This window comes from Colias eurytheme, chromosome 29 (assembly GCF_061535395.1).
Source record: "Colias eurytheme isolate Ceu_HAF_F1 chromosome 29, ilColEury1 Martin Lab GWU primary, whole genome shotgun sequence".
Lineage (NCBI taxonomy): Eukaryota > Metazoa > Arthropoda > Insecta > Lepidoptera > Pieridae > Colias > Colias eurytheme.
The window spans coordinates 970,633-993,150 of record NC_143008.1 but is presented as its reverse complement, the minus strand read 5'-3'; the positions used below and the strand labels follow the sequence as shown (position 1 = coordinate 993,150).

Genomic DNA, 22,518 nt, shown 5'->3' with positions numbered 1-22,518 from the left:
TTATTAGAAAAATAATTTATTTCTCATCTCAAAAACGCTTTAATAAAATGTTCGTGTTTAATAACTTGTGTGAAAGTCACATAAGTGTGAGCGTTACAGAGATTGTCGTCAGTTGGTGCTGTGGAAACAATGCCCCTTAGGAAATATCTCTCTACCCCCATTTCTCTATCGGGGAAAGCTAAACCACCCCCACTATCACCTTTGCATAGTGTTGTACCTGAAAAAACAAATTTCACTTTAATAAATTTATAAAGAACTAGCGGTCCGCCCCGGCTTCGCCCGTGGTACATATTTACGTTTTCTCTACATAAAATAAAAACCATCCTCGTACTTCAAGGAATATAATAAAAAAAGAATTATCGAAATCGGTTCAGCCGTTCTTGAGTTATGCGCTTACCAACACATTTTGCGATTCATTTTTATATATAAGAAAGAATGGAATAAATTCGATCACGAGGCGGGACTCGAACCCGCATCCTTTCGCGCCATTCCGGGGTGGATATTGCCTGACCAACTCGGCCACAGCTATCGAATTTATTATATTCTTTCAGTGAAACTTCTTTAGGCGCGTTGAGAGTAAAATTTCAAGTCATGAAATACCGTCACGTCATGGAGTAACGCGACGATTTTGGTATTTGAATCTTGCTATAGAAGTTTCACTTCTGACACGAGTGCTCGGCACACACGCTCTTTTTTATTAAATAGTGTGTTTTGAACAAAAACAACTATATTCACAGTCAATTTAAATGACCGTAGCGTAACTCTGCCTATACGTTTATAAGGCAGAGTCTTCTAGAGGCCGATGCAGATACAATCAACTTTGAACTACGATGAAAGAAGGTGCTAATTTGAATGAATAATTTATACAGCGGACATTTTTTTGACGATATGACGATTATGTATGAACCTACGGCAATTTCCAAAACGTAGAAGAGTATGCTACGTGCAGAGAAATTACTATAAAAAATTTAACGCAAAAACTTCAATAGTACTTTAAGGGAAATCAAATCAAATCAAATCAAATCAATAAATATACGATTTTTATATAATAATGATAGATATAATTAAACAAAAATAATAATTGCAATTTATATTAAATTAAATTAAAATAGACTTAAATTATTAAATGTTTCTTACCATTAAGATATCCAGCGCAGAATTTGTCGCTATTAATATATTCCCTGAAGCTCGGCGGAGAGTTGGCTATACAAGTGTTAATATCCACGAAGGGAAAGTTCACTACTTGTAGTGTGGGAGACGCCAGACCGTTCTCACCGGTCAGACCCCAGCCGGCCACCTGGGAGACGGTACATATTGAATAGTGAGAAAGTAAGCCTATAAAATATTTGTTATTTAACAAATTGACGCCAGACCGTTCTCACCGGTCAGACCCCAGCCGGCCACCTGTGAGACGGTATAAATTGAATAGTGAGAAAGTAAGCCTATAAAATATTTGTTATTTAACAAATTGACGCCAGACCGTTCTCACCGGTCAGACCCCAGCCGGCCACCTGGGAGACGGTACATATTGAATAGTGAGAAAGTAAGCCTATAAAATATTTGTTATTTAACAAATTGACGCCAGACCGTTCTCACCGGTCAGACCCCAGCCGGCCACCTGTGAGACGGTATAAATTGAATAGTGAGAAAGTAAGCCTATAAAATATTTGTTATTTAACAAATTGACGCCAGACCGTTCTCACCGGTCAGACCCCAGCCGGCCACCTGGGAGACGGTACATATTGAATAGTGAGAAAGTAAGCCTATAAAATATTTGTTATCATTTTGACCCAATGTGACCCAATATGACCCAACCTCAATGACGCCGGGTTAACAAATTGACGCCAGACCGTTCTCATCGGTCAGACCCCAGCCGGCCACCTGGGAGACGGTACATATTGAATAGTGAGAAAGTAAGCCTATAAAATATTTGTTATTTAACAAATTGACGCCAGACCGTTCTCATCGGTCAGACCCCAGCCGGCCACCTGGGAGACGGTACATATTGAATAGTGAGAAAGTAAGCCTATAAAATATTTGTTATTTAACAAATTGACGCCAGACCGTTCTCATCGGTCAGACCCCAGCCGGCCACCTGGGAGACGGTACATATTGAATAGTGAGAAAGTAAGCCTATAAAATATTTGTTATTTAACAAATTGACGCCAGACCGTTCTCATCGGTCAGACCCCAGCCGGCCACCTGGGAGACGGTACATATTGAATAGTGAGAAAGTAAGCCTATAAAATATTTGTTATTTAACAAATTGACGCCAGACCGTTCTCACCGGTCAGACCCCAGCCGGCCACCTGGGAGACGGTACATATTGAATAGTGAGAAAGTAAGCCTATAAAATATTTGTTATTTAACAAATTGACGCCAGACCGTTCTCACCGGTCAGACCCCAGCCGGCCACCTGGGAGACGGTATAAATTTAATAATATATTTCTTCTTTTATTAAGCTATTGCATAGCTTCTATCGCGGGCCTTGAGCGCGGGGACCGAATCGAGAAATTCCGTAACGAAAAAACCTCACGCTCCCCACTCCGACGGGCTCGGAGGTGTGGCTTGAAGGCATAGCATGCAATAGCTTTACCGCGGCAGTCCCCGAGTGCCACACGTCTTTTTTTTATAAATAAAAATGATTATTATTAAGTGGATAACTGGTTGGAACAATTGGGCTAATTTATTTTATGTATGTTCGTTAAGGTTCACCGAAGGTTCATTAATAATAAAATTTTGAAAAAACAACAAAGTTATAACGATTTGCCTTATTGTCTTACTAGCTGTTGATAATGAGTTCAATTCTTTAACATATACAGTAATATACAATTATTAAAAAAGGACACCAGACCGTTCACACCTGTCTGACCGCAGCCGGCTATCTGGGAGACGGTACATGATGGTAAGAAAATAAGTCGAGAAATGAAGTCCCGTGTCATTATGTATACATCTGTTTCACTGATCGATTTTCTTTAGGTACAAGTAGATTATCAGCCTTCTGTGTCCTCCCAGACCGAGACATTAAATATTATATTGAATAAATAAAAAAATAAGCGGATAAATTAGCTGTTGTTTCTGATTGAAGTCTAGTTGAATGAAAAAAATGGTTATGAATTTAATTATTTTTCTTACCTTCCCCATCTTTCCAACCGTCAGCTGCGTTTTGTCGAACTCATAATCGAAACTAAGACAGACAGGACGGACATACGTCTTATATTGTATGCTCGTTGTTAGAATTAGTACCGCGATGTCTTCTTGGAAATTAGCAGCGGCTCCTTGAAAACGAGGCGGTATTTCTATTGATTTTACCTGTAAAACATGTAAAAAATAGAAAAAAATAAGTTATTTTTTTTAACAAAAATAAAATGGAAAACAATTTGTTAACATAATTATTTTTAACAAAAAGCTATAAAATTTTTCGTACCTAATCTACGGTTAGATTTTTATTATTTTTCTGGCATATTTGATGTCTACTTTAAGTGTAGTTTCTACTGAGTTCTATTATTTATTTATTTTTTTCTTTCGAAATGGTAAAACCACAATGTAAAACCCTACTACAGAGATTTTAATATCCAACTGTCTGTCCGTCAGTACGTCTGTTATCAGGCTAAATCTCATGAACCGTGTTAATTGGACATTTGAAAAACTAATTTACTTATGTAAACCTATTTTTTTTATTCCAGCATAAATCAAATATAGAGTATAGGTATTTGTTTACACTTCTATACTCACATCCGACTTCTGAGCGTCTACGTCTTTAGGTTCATCCCACTGCCGATACAGTTTGCCAATTGCAATCGCGTACTTCTGTGCGGGTTGCTTCTTTGTTAAGTCCTCCCAGAAGCAATGGGCGGCTGGAATAAAAACCAAGAAAAATTAGAAAGAAAGAAAAAACATTTATAACGTACAAGCTTTCCGCCCGCGTCTGCGCCCGCTTTTTCTAAAACCTAATAAATTATATATTAAAACCTTCTTCTGCACTCGCGAATATATTAAAAATTGGTTGTCTGTAAAGTCGGTTTACTGACGATAGTTGAACGTGACAACGTCCGATTGTGCTTCTTTGTCGCTCGTTCCGCGCTCTCGCTTGCACTTCAAGCCTCACATGGAACGCCTCAGAGCGAGGTAACGCCGCATGACTCATGTTTTTTCGTGCGTGCAGCCGGCTCTATCGAATTATAAGACGTTGTCACGTCAAAAAACCGCATCAAAATCCGTTGCGTAGTTTTAAAGATTTAAGTATACATAGGGACAGAGAAAGTGACTTTTTTATACTATGTTTACTCACCAGATATAACAACAGTGCTGCTAACAAGCGAGCCCCCACAGATCTGCTTGTACGGTGTTTTCCGTTTGTCGTATATGCCTGTATGCCACGGTAGTTCACCGCGTTTGGCCGCCCAACCGTCTATTACGAGTTGGACACCTTCTGGGGTTACTCGTCCGCATTCTATTGGAGAAACGTTTTTTTAAATACAATATTTAAATTTTTTTGAAATAGAAATAATAGAAATAGAAAGCGTTTTATTTGCCAGCATGTAAAAAAATATAAATCTTAATAATCTAACACACAGAACAGAAAAAAAAAGATAGCAATAGTGGCAAAAAGGATTCCCCGTCAGCAAAGCAGCATTAAAATATATTGCTGCACTGATTTTCAAAGGAGACTTGTGACTGTACAGATGCAATGATTCAGTAGGTACTAAATGACATTTAAATGATATATGGTTTAAATAGAAAAACTAGATTACGAGGCGGGATTCGAACCCACGTCCTCCGGGCTCCGCTCCACCGAGGTGACGTCCACTTGGCTACCAGTCATACCGCCAGAGCAATTGAACTTATTCTATTCTTTCGGTTTTATGAGTCTAAGAAAGAGATATATTTCATATTTATATTTCATATCTAAGTTTAGTCTACTTCTATATACATATTATACTTCAGTAACTCATTCCTTCGTCCCTATTTACAATAATAATTGTATGTATCCCATTCGGATAACTCAAACTCACTGTTCTCTCACTATCAGTATAAGGCCATGCGCAGACGACAGACTATCCGTGACGCACTTTTTAGTCTGTGAAAATAGAACCTATGAAATTATATGCAGTAACGCACACGACGCGCAAAAAGTCCGGCGCACAAAAAATCCGTGTAATTCGGGCAGACCGCACCGCGCCGCTCCGCACTAAAGTGTGTGAAAACAATTGAACGTTTGCTTCAACGCGCGCTAACGCAGACGGCGCACACTTTACACGATTTCCATAGCGTCTACGTCCCTACAGCTCTGCCGACAAAATGATCGAAGATGTGCGTCGTGTGCGTTGAGTCTGTGAAAAATCCGCGACCGACTTTTTGCGCGCCATGCAGACTTTTTGTGCGCCGCAGACTCGATCGCACAAAAAGTGTGCCGTCTGCGCAGGGCCTAAGTGTTCTAAAGAAATAAGGTAAGGTATTTTAGAATATCAGCTTAACGATATCGTTCCTTCCATGAAGGAGATTATTTGCCTAAACTAGATATTTGTTCGACAAAAATCTAAATCATTATAGTCGATTTACTTTTTATTAAAAACTTGGACAACCATCAATCTTAATTTTTATTGCAGTCTAACTACACAATTCCACAACAATTAAATAAAATACAATAACACAATTCGACCAGACAGTTTAGTTCGTGTAGAAGTTCCCGTCCGATTAGGGCCCTTCTGGCCTCCTCCACTCAAGCGACAGCTCAAGCCGAGGTTCGTGGTCCCCGTCAAGGGGGGACGCCCTTGTGCATGTCGCTACCAGGGTGAACCTTCAGTTCACCCCCGCGTCCGCGTTAAAATGTAGAAGCCCTTCTGGCTAACATTGAGAGACACCACACAAAAAAAAAAGTGTAGAAGTTATATGACCAGACGTTTGAGTAGGCCTTCACTGGTCAAGACCTTTATGTACCTGTTGTAGTAATCAAGTACGTTATTTTTACTAGATTGTTAGGGTTTGTTTTTTTCAAGCGCTTTGATTTCTGTATATGTATTTCACGTCTTGTTTCATGTTTTAAAAAATAATTAATGCACTCTTTTTCTTATTTTGCTATTATTCTTATCTTCTCATGAATATCTTTATAAATATAGTCTCTATGTACAATCGAATTCTTATTTTTATACAGATAGGTAACGTAACTTTGATATAAATTTGATAAATAACGTTTTGCGATCAAAGAGAAAGGGAATAAAAAGACAAACAGACGGAGATGGAGATATTTTATACATATATTTATTGCTAGCAATTTAACCGGGCTTCGCCTGGGATAAAGAGTAATATCCTACTGGGTTCCTAATAATGTATCTTTCTAATTGTAAAATATTAATTTTAAATCGGTTTAGTAGTGTCCGATTTAACTTATAACAATTAAAATAAGTAGGTAGTTCAGGTATAATAATTCCTTGTCAAAGCATATTATATACTAGCTGCGCTCCGTGGTTTCACCCGCGTGCCTCCGCTTCTGTAAGTCTTACCCTATATCCTTCCTCGATAAATGGGCTATCCACCACCGAAAGAATTTTTCAAATCGGACCAGTAGTTCTTGAGATTAGCGCGTTCAAACAAAAAACTCTTCAGCTTTATAATATTAGTATAGATGTATAGATTAGCATTATGTAATACGATGGAGGATGAGGTAAATAAAACAATATTTAATACAAAAATACTTTATTTATTATCTTCCATCCTATTACATTCTGCTGTATATAAACATAATATAAATAGCTAATAAACTATGACTAAAACTAATTATTACATAAAGTGTATATTAACTACAAAAATATAATAAAACATGAGTAATTTTAAAACTTATCTAAATGATAGGAACACTACATTTTTTTCTTACATTATCAACTACATATTTAAAAGCCATGACATTCATAGTCAAGGAATTTTCACCTTACACCATACATGTATATTTTTTAATGTCGAAGGGTCAGCATATAATTTAATTACAGAAATAATTATAATATAACACCAACCTAAATTAATTATGTATATATTTATGATCAGACCAATAAATAGGTATTTTTAGTGGTCTGAACTCTGAACTTTAATGTTCTGTAAAATGACTACGCTTCATATGGCAATGTTATGAGAATACATTATGTAATATTATAATAATTTTGTATTATCTATATCTATAATATTAAGCTATAGATTTTGTATGTTCAACCGCACTAATCTCAGGAACTACTGGACCGATTTTAAAAATTATTATTTCACCGTTGGATATGTACGTGATTTCTAAGTGCTAAGAGCTATGTAAGTATGTACCACGAGCGAAGCAGGGCGGACCGCGAGTCAACATACAAGTGAAGCTAATAAAAATAACTACTACAATAATATGGAGTATACAAAATAGGAACTACTGTTATATTGCACGAAAACTGCGTTTTTGGTTCAATTCTACTATCAGTTAATTATAAGAACTATATTTTGTACGAATAAGATTTTTTTAATGAAAGAAATATACTCTAAGGTGTACTAGTGTACACACGTAAGAAGTGAAACTTCTTTATGACCTTATTTTTCAAAAAATAATTTACTATATGCATGTTTACAGAAATACGTCAATCACGCGTGTAAGGGATAAAAACAAGATGGCGCGTAACGGAAAAATGTCACGCGTAACGAATGTTACATTTAACTTTTTTCCAACCCCGATAACGCAGTTTCACTTCAATAAAATTGATCACGAGACAGTATTCGAAACCGCGTCTTTCTGCCATTCCGTGATACTTCTTGATATATCGAATTTATTCTACTGTATCGGTAATACACGTGATCGACTTTTTGAAGTGAAAACTTCTTTAGCGGTGTTGAGCACTTTTTCTGTAATGGGTATAAAATCTTAAACTCGCGTCAGGACACGTGACCTGATCGAAAAAGCGTAAGACGGATACCATTCCAAAATATCAAACATGCTCAACGTTAATAATCAAGTTTTCACTTCTGCCGGCACTCCCCCAGTGCAACCCGTCTTTATTCTTACTAAATTTCTCATTTATAAAGCATTTGAATGCTATAAAACGAAATATCAAACTAATGTGCATAATACTACACTACGTTTCGGTTATAATCTTAAAAAAAGTATCTCTATAATGGCTGTTTATTTTATGTCTAAAATCATCACTGTTATGCCGGAGTTTTGTAGTCAAAAGTGGTTTTGACCAGTTTTGGCTGTAACATAAACATTCTAAACCAGCAACCAACCTAATCTTTAAAATAAATTCTAGAATCAGGTGCATTTACTTGAATTTTCGAGTGGTTTCCATTGAAATAGAAATTAAAATTGTTTTTATTATTAGAGCCTTTTCTCCAATCACCATAGTCTAAATCATAATCTTTTCTACCTTCATCCAATTCATTAGTTGTAGGACCAACTGTTGTAAAAACATGTTCATTTGTATTAGATTGTATTCCTTTATTTGTATCGACATGTATTTGATTTTTATTTGTATTTGGTTGTATATCTTTATCGATTTGTATTCGGTTATTATGTGTGTTTGTATTCGCTTGATTATTTATTGGTTGTATTTTATTTGTACTGATTTGTATATTATGTGTAGCAGTAACATTAGGGCCAGCATACTGAAACTGTGAAACATAAACTTCGACGCCATCTTGTACAATAATAGTAATATTAGTGCCATTTTTGACCAAACCTGGCTGGCAAGTTGGAGTGAAGTCCCAATTTCCGTCAGAACATCGCATTAGAGGGAGAACGGAGGGAGAATAGTAATTCGGTCTGTTACATTCCGGTCTGGCGATTGTGCCGTCTGGTTCGTCTGTGTTGCAAGTTCTGGAACCTTCGAGGGAATTCGAACCGGAGATAAGGCAACGGTAGGTGACGCTCTCATGTGGGTTTAGGTGGCAGAAACCTGGAATTATTTATAATAAATTATCATATACATAATAAGTTATTTATTGACTTAAAAAAGAGGTAGTTCGATGTGTATGTAATATTGTCAGAATCACAGAACAGTAAAGTAGATAGAAGTGTGATGTGGGCGTGGCCCACGTGTCACTAGTAAGGTAAGATCACCTAACTTGCTCTCAGTTATTCGCAGAAAAATATTCGAGTCGGTTGTCAGCTGTCAAACCTTTTTTCCATTTTTATTCATTAATTAGGACGTGTTGTTTCGGTATTAGAGTGCAAAAATGATAGCAGACGAAATAATATCAGCAATGGAGGCATTTCATACCATCGGTAAGTCTTATGTCAGAATGATACGGTTCTTTGATATTTTAATCTATATATTATTGAAAACACACACTTGTTTTTTATAAAGGTATGTGTGTTTGTCCACGAACTTTATAAACGAATAAGTCGATTGGAAATGTTTTCTTTTAGGTTTTATTGGGTTTCTAAACTAAAGGATCAACGCGTTTCTTCAAAAACGGTTCAGCTGTTTTTCAAATACAGGACTAAATCGGCTTTCACGCCTTCTTTACGCGCTTTCAAGCGACAAAATCGTTAAAGTTGGTATTTTTTATTATTTTTGGTGCCTGTGTCAACTACTTTATGTATGTGTGTACCTGCCTAACAACTCCTTTCTACAGTCCATATTCCCGCGGGTTGGCCGTTAGGCTTTACTTCGCGGGGGGACGTAAAGCATTGCTGCTTTTCTCACTTATGTTCTATGCCGTCAAAGCAATACTGTGTGTATGTGTGTCTGTATTTCTATGTGGTGCTACTCACGTGTACACTGCGGGTAGTCGCCTGACCAAGCTCCATCCACACACAACACATTTGGGTCGGCTCTTGGCCTGTATCCCGGGTTACAGGACACGTTCAGGCTCAGTACCGGGAACCGGGAGCCCGGTACTGCAGTACCAGCCCCAGCAACTATGTACCGCCCGTTGTTCGGGTGTTGTGGTACTATACACTTGCCGGTTTGTGGCCTGGAATACATGATATGATTTGAAAGAAATGTTTTAGAAAAGTTTATGTCGGAGGCGGACGATAAAAGGAAAGGAAACAATAAATTGGTCTTAATCCCTCAGTCCCCGGATCACAGACACAATAGAAAATCTATTGTGTCGCGGCCCGATCGGGCCGCTCGGTGGTCAATGGGTTAAACATCTCAAACAATTACAAAAAAAAGACGTGTGGCACTCGGGGACTGCCGCGGTAAAGCTATTGCATGCTATGCCTTCAAGCCACACCTCCGCGCCCGTCGGAGTGGGGAGCGTGAGGTTTTTCGTTACGCAATTTCTGGATTCGGTCCCCGCGCTCAAGGCCTGCGATAGAAGCTATGCAATAGCTTAATATTATTTTGGGGTCACTAAAAACATTTATATTTTATAGTAATTTCTCCAGCGGGGCGAGACTTCACATTCGAGCATCGAAGATTGTGGAGCTACCACTACTGGGAACTGTTTTGTTTGTCAATTTTTAATTTAAATGTGTAACGATAAATAAATGTGATTGTATTGTATACGGTGTTTCACTGCTCGATTACCTAACACAACGCCCACAGCATGCAAATATATTAAATTTTACACCATACATCGATATATCGATATAAGCAAAACAAGCTATGACCAATCATCATTAATAACATACAAAAAAACAAAGTCAGTAAGCCTGTTATATTATACTAGCTGCGCTCCGCGGTTTCACCCGCGTGGCTCCGCTCCTGTTGGTCTTAGCGTGATTATATTATATAGCCTTCCTCGATAAATGCGCTATCCAACACCGAAAGAATTTTTCAAATGAGACCAGTAGTTCTTGAGATTAGCGCGTTCAAACAAACAAACTCTTCAGCTTTATAATATTAGTATAGATTAATTATTTATCATATAATAAACCATACCATATAATATAGAAAAACAGTGAAAACACTTACCTGGACGTAGTAGTAGTTACAGTCGCTATTCTGTTACACAACTCGTCTGACTCATCTGAACCGTCTGCGCATTCTTTGATCTGTAATGTATGTACATAATTTTATTAGATAGAAAGTTAATTTATAAACCACTAGCTTTCCGCCCGCGGCTTCGCCCGCGTTTTCAGAGAAAAACTCGTTCCCGTAGGATTTCCGGGATAAAACCTATCCTATGTCCTTTCTCGGGTATTAAAATATCTCTATACCAAATTTCATGCAAATTGGTTCAGTAGTTCAGGCGTGATTGAGTAACAGACAGACAGACAGAGTTACTTTCGCATTTATAATATTAGTATGGATTTTGCAATTAAGAATTTAATGTGACCATCTTTCGGTCAGTTATGAATTATTACAATAAGCTTTTATACAAAAGAACCATATAGTAAATGGGTATGTAAATAAATACTAAACCGGTGGCAAATAGTAAATTTTATTTCTTTTCTGTAATCTGACGATTAAAAAGTCCTTGCAAACACGAAGTTTAGTTTATCAAATAAATGTTGGAGTTATTAAGTATTATTAAGTACTTTTCATTAAAAAAAGAGCGTATGTGCCGAGCACACGAGTCAGAAGTGAAACTTCTTTGGCAAGTGAAACTTTCTTCTTTCAAAATCATCGCCGCCTAACTTCATGACGTGACGCTATTGCCATAATGCGACCTTGAAAATTTACTATCAACGCGCCTCAAGAAGTTTCATTTCAATAAATAAGTAGATACTCACATTATCACAATCAGACCCTTCATCAACACACGCGCCATACGCGCACTGGAACAAGTATCCGGGGCAAGTGTTGCCAGCACACGATCGGACGGTTTCGTCAGACCCATCTGAACAGTCTGGCTTGCCATCGCAACGGTCTGCTGCGGGGATCAGTTGACCGTTGGCGCAGCGGAATTGACCGCTAAGAGAATACAAATACAGTAGAACCTCGATAAGTTAAAGTCCAAGGGAAACACAAAATATTTTAAGTTATAGAGGTTTTAAGTTATCAAGGGTCTATCCATTTTTCACTGCTTTTATAGCTTTTAATTTATAAGCGTAGGTGAGGGTTGTTAGTTTTCTTTTTGGACTCATTTTAAGCCAGTTTTATCACACAGTAAGTAAAGTGATGTTTCCAGGACAACAATCAAAAACTTATGATGCAAGTAAGTCGTTGTCATAAAGCTAACCGCCGCAAAGCTTTGAAGAATTTCGATAAAGCAAACAATAGGTAATGTATTGTTTACGTTAACAATACATAGTAAACACGTGCAAGCAATAAATACCGAAACCTTTTGTTTTGACACTCTTTCAAAATGACTCATTGACAAACAATTTTATGTTATAGAGGTTGTGGAAACATTTCTTGAAGTTACTGAGGGCCAATACAGAGATTATTTATTTAAGTTATAGAGGTTGCGTATTTTAAGTTAAAGAGGTTTTGGGCTCTGATGGGAAGGGAACACATTATTTTTTGAAGTTACAGAGGTTTTTATGTTACCGAGGTTTAAGTTATCGAGGTTCAACTGTAGTATATTCAAATTCAAATTCAAATTCGTTTATTCAATCAAACTTAACCTAACCTTAGAGCTAAATACATATGGGTTACATGATACAAATTATAAATATATTATATAATTTATAGCAATAATCAAATTGAGAATGTTTGTTTGTAATATTAAAGTAACCGCTTTTTACTAAATACATAATATGTACACGTACCAAAATAGTAATTTCTAAAATTGTTGTCTGTCCATCTGTTTGTTCCGGCTAATCTCTGGAACGGCTGGACCGATTTTGATGGGATTTTCACTGATAGATAGCTAATATAATAAGGTACTCTTTATTTGAAGTACTAATTTAGACTTTTAATTCGGATATTTCATAAGGATTAAAAGGTCAAAACTCATATACGCCAGTAGTTCTTGAGATTAGTGCGTTCAAACAAACAAACTCTACAGCTGTATAACTACTATAGTTACTTACTTTATTTCCTCAGTCTCATTCTTACAACGTGGTAATAATTCGTCGGAACCATCAGCGCATTCCTTAATACCATTGCAAGGGGCTGTTCCATCAACACACGCACCGTATGTACATTTGAACCAATTGCTTTGACATCTGGAAAAAAAATTGTGGTTATAGTAAAAAGTTTATTTTTTTTTAATTTATTAATTTATTTAAAAAGAAAATTTAAAGATTTGTTCAATGAGAAATGTTTTAATAGGAAAAAACGATGGTGGGTTCGAACACGCGTCTTTAGCCAAAGTAATAGAATTAATACTCTTTCGCTTTTATGTGCGTAAGGGACACATTACGCCATCTATTGAGATAATTAAACAACCTCAAACAATCCATACTAATATTATAAATGCAGTGCCGTCTTTAGGATCAACGAGGCTATGGGCCAAGGTACTGGCTGGGGCCTATGTAAGGGATGGAAAATCCTTAAATTTTAACTTTATCATTTTTCAGTTTACAATAACGCAATAGGCTAAATCGTAACCCCGTCTCTTAACACCCCACATATGAGAGTTAAATCTTGTTTCTATTTTACCAAGTGTGTGATTTGATATTTTTCTTATTATGTTATAAAATTTGTTGTTGTATATCGAAAATTTTCAGAATTGTGGGGCCCCTGCCTACCTCGGGGCCTCGGGCCAGGGCCCTGCGTGCCCTGCCTTAAAGACGGCACTGTATAAATGCGAAATTAACTCTGTCTGTCTGTCTGTTACTCAATCACGCCTTAACTGCTGAACCAATTTGCATGAAATTTGGTATAGAGATATTTTGATACTCGAGAAAGGACATAGGATAGGTTTTATCCCGGAAATCCAACGGGAACGGGTTTTTCTTTGAATACGCGAGCGAAGCCACGGGCGGAAAGCTAGTATGAAATATAGTAAGTATTCGCATTTATTAAACAAAAAAAAGTATAAATATAGTTACAAACTATATACTTGAGTATTTATTTAAAATTATATATGTATGTTTATCAGCCATCTGATTTCCATAACACAAGCGAAAGCTTAGTATGGGATCAGCCCCCCTAGACAAGTTGCTTTCTATTAGCGTAAAGTTCAATAGAATAGATTATGAATGTATGAGATTGACGTTTGATTACGACGACGACGACGATTGTTTACGTCAATCTCATACATTCATAATCTATTCTATTGAACTTTACGCTAATAGAAAGCCACTTGTCTAGGGGGGCAGATCGTGTCGTGTCACGTGTGTGAAAATGTCCTGAAATATTTATTTCTGGAATATTTATTTAACTTACTTCATATTCCTGCACAATGGAAACGTCTCATCACTACCATCGGGACAGTCGACAACGCCATCACATTTGCCGTCAAAACCTATACATGTACCATCGCGGCATTTCCATTGATTGCGTCTGAAAAATTATTTATTTATTTATTTATTATAACTGTACCTCTAAAATCTTTGTATAAAAATGACCAAAACGGGGGTGTGCGGTCAGCGATAATTCAGCTATTCGGGCCTGAGGTAAGGGGTGAGGGGGTCCGCGTTTAGTATGGAAACAATGTGCTCGAAACTAAAAATCGTAAGCGCCATTTTTATCAAAAATTGAATGGAAATATTTAGTATTTTCTAAATCTAAAACAGTCACGAAATCGAGAAGGTATGTATTTGTGATTTTATACGAATTATTATCGTAAAATACGGTTGTAATGAGCATTTACAATATGATATTTTAGAGGTAACTTCAGGATTTTTTTTTACCAAGCAAAATTTTTCCAATCGTGTTTTGGAAGCAGTCATCCCATCACACATACGTTCTGTAATACATATTAGAATTCTGTTCTTCAATATTTTCAATTATAGCTCATATAAAACAGTCCATTTTGCCGTTCACCTACGGGCCCGTTCGCCTAAGGGCCCTTATGCAAATGTGTACACAGGCGCAGCAGTAAATTAGATTTTATTGCCACAATACACAATTTTGTATTCAAATTTATTGGCGAAAATTATGGCCAGAAAAGAATTACTTTTTTTGTAAAGATTACGATTTAATTTTTGTTTTTGTCATGTATAAAAATACTACTTTAATTCACTTTAAATAGCAATAATTCTGCAATAACAAAAATTCTAATTTTGTTCTTTCAAAATTGTTGCAAAATTGTTGTGTTGTGTTGGTGTCAAAATGTATGTCAGTTGTATGGTATTATTAATCTTAAGTTAAATCTTACCCACAACTCGTCTGTCTCCTTCTTCGATGTAAAATTAAATCCTCCAATGGATTCACGTGACTGAAAGTAAATAAATAAGTATATTAGGACCTAATATTACGATAAGAGAGATAGAAAATATTTTTTACATAATTTTATTTTGAATAACGCCAACGGACAATATCCTATGTAAATAAGTGATAATTATAGGTTACTTTTGTAATTTTTAAGCCTTAATTTTCAACCAGACTTTATCATAGTTACTTTATCATTTGTATTTCTTTACTTTACAGAGTATAATACACTACACTACTTTACAGAGAATAATTACAATATTATAAGGATCTTGACGACTTACCTCATACCACTACACGCTTGTTCATCACGACCGTCAATACAGTCAGCTTTCCCGTTGCAAGCTTGGTCCAAACTTATACACGCACCGTCACCACATTGGAACTCACCAGAACTGAAATATAGATACATCCGTACTAATATTATAAATGCGAAAGTAACTCTGTCTGTCTGTCTGTTACTCAATCACGCCTAAACTACTGAACCAATTTTCATGAAATTTGGTATGGAGACATTTTGATACCCGAGAAAGGACATAGGCTACTTTTTATCCCGGGAAAAAGACGCAGTCCCGGAAATCCCACGGGAATGGGAACAATGCGGGTTTTTCTTTGACTGCGCGGGCGAAGCCGCGAGCGGAAACCTAGTTGTAAAGAATGGATGTAGTAAAAAATAATACTTCCTTCGGACAGCCTCCTTGGTACAGTGGTTGACGCGTGAGCGTCCAATGGGTCCTGGGTTCGATTCCCAGAGGAGACGAAGAAAAAAAATGTCTCGGTCTGGCAGGACACAGAAGGTTAATCACCTACTTGTCCCTAAAAGAAAATCGATCAGTGAAACAGATGTATAATGCATCTGCCCCTTACCCCACTAGGGGACATGGGACTTCACTTTAAAAAAAAAAATAAAAAAGGCTTTAATATCAAAAACCAATAAATTTATTGTATTGTCACCGATATTTCATAAGTGTATATAGTTTGAATTAAATATTTCTAGTAGACAGGTCTGGGACGACCTCCCACAAGATGGACAGACGACCTGGTCCGAGTGGCAGGGAGCCGCTGGATGCAGGCCGCCGGTGACCGGTCGTACTGGAAATCCTTGAGGGAGGCCTTTTCCAGCAGTGGACGTCCCACAGCTGATAAGAGATTTCTAGTAGAAAAAGTAGATAATATATGTATACTAGCGGTCCGCCCCGGCTTCGCCCGTGGTACATATGAAAAATAGATGTTGGCCGATTATTTATTTTTTTTTTTATTTATTTATTTATTTATTTCAGAACCAAAGACACATATACATATTATCACAATACTCTGCCAAACTGTAAAACAGTTTGTTGGCAGATGTAGCTCCATTTTACAAAATATGTACTTCCATTTTACTTATAAAACACTACAATTTAATTTAACACTTTGATATTCTAACAGCTAACAATGTTACATTTCAACGGCCACAGATCATCAACACATCAACTCACTCTCAAATGCATTTAAAAAATATCTTCTTAATTCCTTCCTAATAATTCCATCCTTCCTATCACTTTCCTTAATTTTCATTGGGATTCTATTAAACAGTTTTGGCACTAAGTACTTCCTATGTCTCTGCCCATAGTAGTTACAATAGTGTGGCACTTCTAATACATTTTTAGTTCTTAAGTTATAAGACATTGTTTTATTAATACAGATTTTAAATTCATCATTATGAAATTGTTCCATTGCTATTAACATATTTACCTTCTCATGAACAGGCAGCATCTTGCACTCTACAAACAAATAGTTATAATCATTATTTTTTTTACAGCGGATTTTTACTTTTTCATGTGCTAATATTTTAATAAATTTTAATTGAAGCGCTTTTATTTTATCAAGGTAAGTCTTAAAAGTGCGCCCATAGCTAGCCAATCCATAAGAAAGCAGTGAGTCAGTCAATGCATAGTACACAATATACATAGTGGCCTTATCTAAAATAAAACTAAGATGATGAAATTTAACAAGAACTGCCCTCAGCCTATCCGAAAGATTAAGAATATGAGATTTCCATGAAAAGTATTTATCAATAACTAACCCCAAGTATTTGTATTCTTCCACTAATTCAATATTTTTACAATTACATTTCTTTGCAATATGTAGACATTCATAATTATGACCTAATATTTTTGGCGAATTCATAGTCTTACTATAAGGTGAGCGAATATGTATACATTTTGTTTTATTCATATTGATTATGATTCCATTATCGTGCGCCCATTTTATTATATTTGTAAAGTCATTTTGTATTTTAGCTTCTAATATGTGCATATCTTTATGCGCATAGAGTAGACAAGTATCATCCGCATACATATATATACTGCAATCACGTACTACACTGCACATACTGTTCACATGCATTATGTATCCAACGGGTCCGAAGACGGAGCCGGTTGGCACGCCACACTCAACCTTTGCCGGCTTACTGGCCTCCCCGCTGACCATTGTTACAAGTGTTCTATTCCCAAGGTACGCCTGGAGCCATTTACTAACACTCCCTGCGACCCCACACTCTTCCATTGCCTGAAGCAGCTGGTGGTGCTCCAAAGTGTCAAAAGCTTTTTTGAAGTCTATGAAAACGATCACCACCTGCTTCCGTTGGTCTAGGGCCTCATTAACTTCATCCGTGAATCGTGCCAGGAGCGTCTCCGTGCTTCGGCCCCGCCGAAATCCATATTGGTTATCGGTTAATACATTATTTTTTTCTAAAAAACTACTAATCTGTCCGACAATATATTTTTCTACAATTTTATTTATAACCGACAATATTGCTATGGGTCTATAATTTGTGTAATCTGTATGTGCTCCCTGTTTGAAAATAGGTCTGATTATAGCGGATTTTAACATGTCAGGATACAGCCCTTTGTCTACACATAAATTTATAAACAATGCCAAAATTGGACTCAGTGTACTTTTTAACATTTTTATCTCTTTTACCCTTATTTTATCTATACCAGGCGATTTATTAGAACTTAAATTATTAATTATTTTTTCAACATCCTTGGATGATGCTTTTTGAAACCTTAGTGACACTAAACTATCTTTAATGTAAGTATATCGATCAAGGAATTTATAATCACAGTTGTGTTTAATATTTGAGATCTCTTTTGTAAATGTGTGAGAAAATTTATCACAAATGTTTACTGTAGTATCCGATTCTCAGACTTACCCGATATGCACAGAAAATTTCATGAGAATCGGTCCACCCGTTTCGGAGGAGTATGCAGACTAACATTGTGACACGAGAATTTTATATATAAGATTGTATATGCTTTTTTTAATATTTACCTGCAAAGTCCCGGTGGTTCATTTACTACAGCAGTAAGTATTGGCGTTAAAACTGGAATAAAAAATGAATTTAAAATTAAAAAAAATTCACATAACTATAAAATCGGTTCATGCACTCAAAAATTCTGGGGTAACAAAGTAAAAAAAAAACCTACAGTCGAATTGAACCTCATTTTTTGAAGTTAAAAAAGCCACGACTGCGACATTTTGTGAACGGCGAAACACAATTTGCTTGCTATATAAATTCGTTGAAAATATATAGCCGTCCGTTTCAGTTTAATTTTAACTAGAAAATGGCCAGTCATTTTCTAGTTAAAATTAGTTATTGTTTAAGGAAAATAAAATTATGAAATATAGATGCAATGCCACGTACAAGGTTTAACCATAGATAGCATTGGTTTTGTTCTGTTTAAAAGAAAAACAATAATATTAATTCATCTTAGGTTTATTTTTAACCGACTGCAAAAAAGAGAATGTTCGCAATTCGACAATTTTTTTTAATTTAGTGTGTTTTTTTTCGACTTGCTGAACCAATTTTGATGGTTCTTTTTTATTTGAAAGCAAGTGCCTTTCGGTTGGTCCTATTTATTTAACTCCTATTTTGACGATTTGTCAAAAGATCGGTCCAGTCATCAAAAGAAAAAAAAACTCTAGATCGTGCCTTCAAGTCAGTCGAACCTAAACAATTGGGGGGCGATTTGCCCTTCTATGGCCAGCCCGTATTAACGGGCGGCCATAGAGGAGGCCAAGAGGGCAAATCGCCCTGAACAATACTCCCCAACAGCCTCCCTTGGGAGGCTGTGTGTGAGAAGATCCCATGCTGCTGCTTGACGAATTGAAGGCAGTTTAATGATAAAGAACACAAATCCGTTTTTAAATAGTACCATATTATATTTATCAGATAAATAAAGTTCTTTTATACGTATGTCTTAAATTAATTCACACGATTTTCGTAAATAAACAAAAAAATATTCCCAAGCGAAGTTGTAAAAACTCGTTTCTTTGTTAATTTGTTTATGTCATGTGACGTCATTTTCTACCGCACTAGAGAATTTGACTAAAACCAGCTACATAGACCGGGAGATACTGACACAAAATTTCGAGTCATTTGAAACAGGATGGCGGTTCTACAGGGTTCTTAGTACGCAATGACAAAAAGAAAAATGATGGTGTGAACGCTGGTACCGGCGGCTTAGTCGCGTGGGCGTTAGTCGAACTCATCGGAAAATAGCGAAAGTCAAACGATTTGTAACAGTATGGCACTTATTTTTCCTGTAAGTTTGAGGATCAACTAATATAAATACAAAATTTCAAAGATCTAGGTGTTGGAAATCTTCACTTATATAAATTAATAATAAATTTATTTTTCAAGTATGACAGCACTTTTTCCCCCTACTAGAAGTATGGCAAATATAATAATGGTCACATTTTATCAAATACTCTCCAAAAAGCCAAATGCAATACTGGTACAAAAAGATAGGCGAAATAAAAAAATTTTGCAGATTTTCGGCGGTATGGCGACCATTTGGAATCGTCCGAAAAGTATGGCATGGCGATTTTCGTAAATGGCTGCACGACGATGGTTACCTGTGCAAAAGTTAGCTTGGTACAAATGGTTGAATAATTGTTTTTTTTAAATCAACACATTCGCGTCGGTATGGCGGGCTGTAAGTCATACCGGAAAAGTATGGCATGACACTACCGCCTACTTCTTTTTTATGGGCTATCGGTAAATTCTAAAATTTTTGTGTTACAAATCGTTTGACTTTCGCTATTTTTCCGACGAGTTCGACTAACGCCCACGCGACTAACCCACCGGTACCAGCGTTCACACCATCATTTTTCTTTTTGTCATTGCGTACTAAGACCCCTGTAGAACCGCCATCCTGTTACAAATGACTCGAAATTTTGTGTCAGTATCTCCCGGTCTAACAGTTATTATAGACTATCATTAGGAACAGTAGGTATTATTTGCTATAATTTTCCATTAAAATCTCCCCTAGCATAATTTTTAATAACAGAAATGTAACAGAAGGGGAAAAATTAATAAATCTATGCTAAAATTATAAAGCTGAAGAGTTTGTTTGTTTGTTTGAAGGCGCTAATCTCGGGAACTACTGGTCCGATTTGAAAAATTCTTTCGGTGTTAGATAGCTCATTTATTAAGGAAGGTTATAGACTATATATCATCACGCTACGACCAACAGGAGTGGAGCCACGGGGGTGAAACCGCGCGGAGCAGCTAGTTTACTTATAAAAAAACACGTTTTATTAAGTTTTATGAAGTAATTGTATTGCTACCAATCCTTGATAGGTAAGTGTACCAAGTGTGAATTAAAATTGTCCGTTTAAAGTGGGTCAAAATCGAGTCTAAAGTACCTAGTCAGCTGTTACGAACATAGGGGCCGTATCATAATCTCTTATTTCCAGACAATTTACGCCGTGAATTGAACTGACTGGCAAATAAGAGATCATAATTATTATTATACGGCCCCTGAGTGAAGCTAATAAAAGTGTATTTAAAAATTGTTAAGTTTATAAACCTAAGTATACTTAGGTAAGTACTTACTTGGTACGTATAAGGTACTTACTTGGAAGAGTAAAATAAAAAATTGTCTATGATTTTATTTGTTGATTTCAATTTAGTTAAAATTTCAAATAAACAGATGATCACAAACTTTATATTACTTGTTTTTATCACAATTTATCGATAGTGAGGTCATAATGACACTGGGTTATTTAATTGATATAACAGGAAAACGCCGAATGACTTTGATTACTAAATAAACAAACTGGTTTCTAATTTACACTGAATTCATATTGTTATAAAAATTGTATTTAAAAAAAATATTTTTTTTTATTTCATCTAGTTAGGTAAGTACCCATTATTATTTTGGTAAAATAAATTCTTTGCAGGAGTACGTAGTATATAAAAATATACTTACAGAAAAAATCTCGTAAGTTTTTTTGATTTTTACAGATCGTATAATTTTTTTTATACTTAATACAAAAACGTACCTACAATGCGAGCTGCGAGCATAATTTTTTATTTATTTACTTCCTGTTTAAAAACGACAAAGTTTCACAGGAATATACTCACCAACAAAAAGTTTTTAATACAGACTATAGTTCACAATATTTTTAAATCTCTAATATTAAACATCATCATTAAATTATTTGCCAACCTACATTTAAATATTTGAAACATAATTAAAAAACAATTTACAAAAGATGGTCTTAAATCATTTTTAATTACCACCTTATTCATTAGTTTACCTCCTTACACGATTTACCTCAAAAACAAAAAATCTATTAAAAAAAATCGAATACAAAAGTGCGTATTTTAAACTTACCCATTAAAGATAGACACACAACATTCCAAAACATTTTGCACACAACACATAACCACAAAATGACTAGATAATTAATATCAGAGAGACATTCTATTTATCGACGATACGTCTTGACAGTCTTGGGAAAACCAAAACACTGTTTAGTGATACCAGCTTAGAGTTTAGTTTTCCTTATTTAAAAGAACAAAATTGCAACTGTGTTACCGATGACGTCACGAAGTGTGAAATGCTATTTCTTTAGAATATTATGTATTGGTTTTACTACGATTTTTGTTACGAATAAGATTATATTATTGGCTTGTTCTAGTGTAAGGAAATGTTATTTCAAGGTTTATTTATTACTAGCTGTGCTCCGCGGTTTCACCCGCATTGCTCTGCTTCTGTTGGTCTTAGCGTGATGATATTATAATATAGCCTATAACAACGAAAGAATTTTTCAAATCGGACCAGTAGTTCCTGAGATGCGAAGTGCGTTCTATAACTCAAACATGCATGTTGTATTTGCCTGTAATTGGATCTACATCTTGCTATGCATGCTAATTATGTCACATACTCAAAATCACTACATAGTATAAAAAAAGTCGCTTTCTCTGTCCCTATGTCCCTATGTATGCTTAAATCTTTATAACTACGCAACGGATTTTGATGTGGTTTTTTTTTTGACGTGACAACGT

At 35.9% G+C, this 22,518-nt stretch overlaps 1 protein-coding gene across 1 annotated transcript; it reads right to left on the bottom strand.

The window, feature by feature from the left end:
- LOC149896010 (modular serine protease-like) lies at positions 1-21,996 on the bottom strand. Its single transcript, XM_090118321.1, has 15 exons — positions 21,845-21,996; positions 18,492-18,543; positions 15,461-15,571; positions 15,124-15,183; positions 14,190-14,306; positions 12,890-13,024; positions 11,645-11,825; positions 10,884-10,963; positions 9,734-9,936; positions 8,697-8,912; positions 4,292-4,453; positions 3,736-3,857; positions 3,136-3,312; positions 1,138-1,297; positions 1-217 (listed from the first exon to the last, which is right to left on the bottom strand). The coding sequence occupies exons 1-15, from the start codon at positions 21,876-21,878 to the stop codon at positions 24-26; spliced, it is 2,004 nt and encodes a 667-aa protein (XP_089974447.1). The 5' UTR covers positions 21,879-21,996; the 3' UTR covers positions 1-23.
- Between the last annotated feature and the right edge of the window lie 522 nt (positions 21,997-22,518).